The sequence below is a fragment of the Berghia stephanieae genome, unplaced genomic scaffold (genome assembly GCF_034508935.2).
Source record: "Berghia stephanieae isolate SIO BIC M18660-M18661 unplaced genomic scaffold, UCSD_Bste_1.3 scaffold921, whole genome shotgun sequence".
Lineage (NCBI taxonomy): Eukaryota > Metazoa > Mollusca > Gastropoda > Nudibranchia > Aeolidiidae > Berghia > Berghia stephanieae.
The window spans coordinates 10,001-15,429 of NW_027629568.1; the positions used below are offsets into that span (position 1 = coordinate 10,001).

The following is a 5,429-nucleotide window of genomic DNA, read 5'->3' on the forward strand; positions in this document are numbered from 1 at the left end:
CCCCCCCCCCCCCCCAAAAAAAAAATACAAAAAAAAATACCAAAAAAAAATACAAAAACAAAAAAAACAAAACAAAAAACAATAAACTTTTGAGTATAAAATTTGAATAATGCCATCTATTAAGTTTAGTTAACAGAAGGACAGTCATTTTGTGATCTGTAAAAACGTTATAATTTTTTCAATTCAAGTGATTACGACATCATATTCAATTTTCAGTGAAACAAATACCCTACCCTACATAGTATATCTATATACATTTTCATTTTTGGACAAAAATACCTGCCATCGCCTTGAACTCCTGCATGACAGTCAGGAAGGAGAGTAGAGGAAGCAGAGGATGCCCCAAACTTCTTGAACTCTGAAGGTGGTATTGGAGTCCGACTAATTGAAGAGCGTTTGAATGAAGGTTGGGCAAATTCTATCAATCCCTGAAATGAAACGAGACAAATTCCAGGGACAAAATTGTCAATACAATTGATGGAAATGTTTTTCCAATTTTGAAATCACCCTCTGTTTTGTTTTTGTTTTTAAGGGTTTTACGGCGCTTGCAACACATTAAGGTCATATCAGCGCCAGTAAAAAGGAAGAAAATGGGATAGTTAAAAGTTTGAGAATTACAATTAAAGCACCCAAGAAAAGGTAAGACAAAGGGGAATTGGTTCAAATAGGAAACAGATGTAGATTCCAAGAGCACACTATCAAAGTACTCAGTTTGAGATCACTAAGAATCTCATCCAGACACAAGCACAGGTCCCCACTAAGAGGAATACATTCAATAATACAATGCATAACAGAGAGATGATTTACAAGGAAAAAAAAATATCATCTCCCAAAACTAACTATACATTTGACTGTTTTCCTCTCAGCTAGAGTATCCGGCCAGGGCCAGGACAAAACCAAGTAATCTCATTCCAAGACAAAGACAGAGAGTGAGTTGGAAGACAGATATAAGGGGATAGAAGACATATAAGTGTCTCCCTGCCCACTATGGGAGGCCAGGAACCCCACCCAACCATCTGATCAAACATTTTAATTTAATGATTATAAAATCACATATGCAGCTTTGCGGTCTTGTGCTATGACACTTATCTTCAGACCGGAAGGTCTTTGATTCGAGTCTTGATTTGTGAAGTGCAAAGTTGAGCCACTGAGGTGTAAAATGAGTACCACGCCAGAAACAATAATGTCTCTGTCAAGATAAATTGTAATAGCACATAATATGTATCATATTTCATCCTATATGTTGTTTTTTGTTGGCTTAGGAATATGTAAAGCACTTTGAGCACATTTTGTCGATTTTGTGCTATATCAAAAAAAGCTCAGCTTTTATTCATTACTCTAAAAAAAAACCCAACAATGATTGGGTAGCTGAGTCTGTTAGATCTGGTGCAAAAATACTTTGTGAAAAACAAAATCCTATAAACTCCAGCTGAAGGACAACTTAGCCTCCCTAAATAAATAACAAACAAACAAAGAAAAGAAAACCAACACAAAATGAATTCACCTTTAATAACGTAAAAGAGGAAGAAGAGAGAGGAGGAGGAGGGAGGAGGAGAGAGAGAGAGAGAGAGGAGGGAGGAGGAGAGAGAGAGAGGAGAGAGAGAGAGAAGAAGAGATAAGATGATAATGCAATGTTAATAGTTATCATATATAATCGTTATATACGAACAAGTGTAACTAAATGACAAATTGCCATATCTATGGACAATAAAGATCTATTATTATTATTATTATTATTATTATTATTATTATTATTATCAATACCAAGGGGGTTAGTTTATAATTATTATAGAGCTAAACATTTACCTCCTTTCCTCCAATTCGTCCATAACCACTTGTCTTATTACCGCCAACGCCAGCTGCACCGTCACGACAGTTCTGGCAGTTTATCCACACCGTCCCAACATTCAGCAGTGAAGCGGCCTCCATGGCCACGCTAATGTTTTCAGACCACACGCTGGCGTTCATGCCGTACATGGAATGGTTTGCGATCGTAATGCCCTCTTTAAGGGTCCTGAATGGAACAGCTAACAGGATGGGAGCGGGTAACTGTGTGGATTAAATGGAAATTTATATATACATATCATTACTTTTATCCTGTTTAGACTGGAAATTATATATACATATCATTACTTTTATCCTGTTTAGACTGGAAATTTATATATACATATCATTACTTTTATCCTGTTTAGACTGGAAATTATATACATATCATTACTTTTATCCTGTTTAGACTGGAAATTTATATATACATATCATTACTTTTAGCCTGTTTAGACTGGAAATTATATACATATCATTACTTTTATCCTGTTTAGACTGGAAATTATATACATATCATTACTTTTATCCTGTTTAGACTGGAAATTGTATATACATATCATTACTTTTATCCTGTTTAGACAGAGTTATGATGAAAAGTGCATTTTAGAAATTATAAAGAATTTTCTCAAATTCATTGCTTTTAATTAGACAAACTGTTGAAAATAATTTTGCTTTTAAAATGAACCCCCCCCCCCCCCAACAAAACTGACCCATTCCTTAAACCAATTAATATAAGATACAAAATAAGAAGCAAAAAATTCAAAATATTCAGCTATTTTAACTCTCTCCTTACCAGCCATTTTCAGAATTTTCTCCAAAACTTCACACCCAACTAACACAAAAATATATTTTTTATTACTCAAACACAATAGCAGTAAAGTTCTTCCGATACATTATATCTTTAGCAAAACATGCTCTACAACACACTGTTCATTTTCTTTAAATCTTATGATGTACAAAAGAATATGAATCAGAAAAATGTTGGTTGTATCGTAATGAATGTGACGATTTTCCAATGGGTGGTAAGGAGAGGGTTAATGAAGACATAATTCCCTCGATACAATTTATTCCTTTGATTTTCTTAACTTCAGTGGTCACATGACAAACTCAATTAGTATATGACTGGTGGGTCAATAACAAAAAAATCAGTTATGATGTTCTCTTTACTCACATTCTCTCACTGTACTCAGGTGTAAAATGAGTACCTGGCCGTTAACAGCGTTGTATCTGTCCGAAATAAATTGTAATATCGCCTAAAAGGCTTCATGTCATGGTAAATGTTGCTGTTGGTCAGGGACCCCTTGTAAAGCGCTTTGAGCACGTTTAGTGGAAATCGCGCTATAGAAAAGCTAAATTCTTCTTCTTTCTTCACCGCTGGACTCACCTCACGTACGTACAGAACAGATGACGTATTTTCATTTGTCACTAAAGTGGGCGGTAAAAAGTTTGGTTCCTCAGACTTTGCACAGGCTCTGAAAACCTGTAAAATAAAAGTTAAAGTAAATCAACACGATGAGCATAATTCATATTAAATAAGATGAATCGGTATTTTAAAATCCACAGCATATTGGAAAAATCCAAAAATGAAAAATGAAATTTAAAAAAAAACACTTAAAAATGCCAGAAATAATAACTATGATTATTATTTAGGCGAAAAAAATAAAAACAAAACACATTTTTTTTTTAAAAGTACAAAAAAAAAAGAATAAAAAACATAGCATTTTGTTTATTTTTGTAGCGGTTATTTTCCCTTTTGTACATCAGTTTTATGTGCTGGTGAACTCTGAGCTGCAATGAAAATAGATGGATACATTTATATTATGAATTAACATCAACTTGAGATAAAACAAATAAGATTGAGCTTAAACGGTACCTCAGCCCCTTCCCTCTCCGCCTCAGCCAGCATGACAGTAACGGTTTTCACCGTATGCGCATCCATCAAAGGACCGACATCCGTGTTTTTGTCCAAATTGTTTCCTACCGAGAGTTTGGACATCCGAACCTTCAGCTTTTTAACGACTTTTTCAAAAATTGGCTCCTGTACCAAGAGACGTGACCCACAAGTGTTGGACTGGAAAAGAAATATGTATAAATTACTTAAAAGGATTTCACGATTGTTCCTTGTGAGGTTTTATTGAGGATACATGGCATCGAAATCCAGTTTCAAAGTTTATCTACTACTACTACTACTGCTGCTACTGTTACTACTACTACTACTACTACTACTACTACTACTACTACTACTGCTGCTACTGTTACTACTACTACTACTACTACTACTACTACTACTACTACTGCTGCTACTGTTACTACTACTACTACTACTACTACTACTATTATTACTACTACGACTACTACTATTATTACTACTACGACTACTACTACTACTACTACTACTACTACTATTATTACTACTACGACTACTACTATTATTACTACTACGACTACTACTATTATTACTACTACGACTACTACTACTATTATTACTACTACTACTACTACTACTACTATTACTACTACTACTACTACTACTACTACTACTACTACTACTACTAACTACTACTACTACTACTACTACTACTATACTACTACTACTACTACTACTACTACTACTACTACTACTGCTACTACTACTACTACTACTACTACTACTACTACTACTACTACTACTACTACTACTACTACTATTATGACTACTACTACTACTACTACTACTAGTAAAGACAAAATCCCTACTGATCTAATGCTTGTGACCAGTATTTCAAAGGGTGTTAATGATAATGATATTCCCACCTGTCCGGCACTGGAGAAGGCTGCCTCTACTATTCCTTCTATAGCACTGTCCACATCAGCGTCTTCCATGACCAGTATCGGGTTTCTTCCATGGAGCTCCATACTCATCTGGGTTCCCAGGCCAGCAGATGCCTGTCGCAACACTTTGCCACACTAGATGGAGAGACCATTGATGTAGATCATTCAAATAGAGTTTTTCTGATAATATGACAGCTTGTTAGTTTGTACAGATTTTAAGACGCTTTTTTGCACTTTTAGGTCATTTCAGCACCTGCTATCAAGCACCAAAGGAAAGAGTAAGAGAAAAAGGAAAAGGAAAATTTCAACAGAGATTAGAAGTGGATCCAAGAGAAAAAAAAATCCCTATAGCTAGTCTGGAATGAACGAAAAGTCTCATTACGATATAGTCACAGGATCTCGTACCAAAGGGACACACTCAAAAGCAAGCATCATATTTTTTTTTTTTAAATTGTCATTGAAAAGACTGGAGCAATGATTAACAAGGAAAACAAGTATTATCTCTCACTAAAAATCCAGCTGACTGTTTCCCTCTCAGCAGCGAATTCCATCTAGAACCCGGGCAAAAACCAAATGGTTCAATAAAACTGAATTTCAAGTAAAAAGGTATGAAACTTGGGTTATGTTTAAATGACTTACTGAAAACAGTAGATACAGTGTCTTAAAATAATAATACTAAAATCTCACATGTTTTATTGTTATCATTTTTAACGTTTAATTTACTTTTCAGTTCCTGGTTCTCCATGATAGAATGCGTTTTGAGATAATCAGGAACAAAATTATCTTGTACATTT

The 5,429-nt window shown here is 34.7% G+C and overlaps 1 protein-coding gene across 1 annotated transcript in view; it reads right to left on the reverse strand.

Moving 5' to 3' along the window:
• LOC144962350 (aldehyde dehydrogenase family 16 member A1-like) overlaps positions 1-5,222 on the reverse strand; it is a gene marked incomplete at its 5' end in the record, with an annotated part of 15,216 nt that extends 9,994 nt beyond the window's left edge. The window contains 6 exons of the mRNA XM_078895249.1: positions 280-428; positions 1,807-2,049; positions 3,209-3,304; positions 3,698-3,895; positions 4,618-4,770; positions 5,144-5,222. Coding sequence (XP_078751375.1) covers positions 280-428; positions 1,807-2,049; positions 3,209-3,304; positions 3,698-3,895; positions 4,618-4,770; positions 5,144-5,222 — 918 coding nt within the window. The remainder of the gene's footprint in view (positions 1-279; positions 429-1,806; positions 2,050-3,208; positions 3,305-3,697; positions 3,896-4,617; positions 4,771-5,143) is intronic.
• Positions 5,223-5,429: the final 207 nt, after the last annotated feature.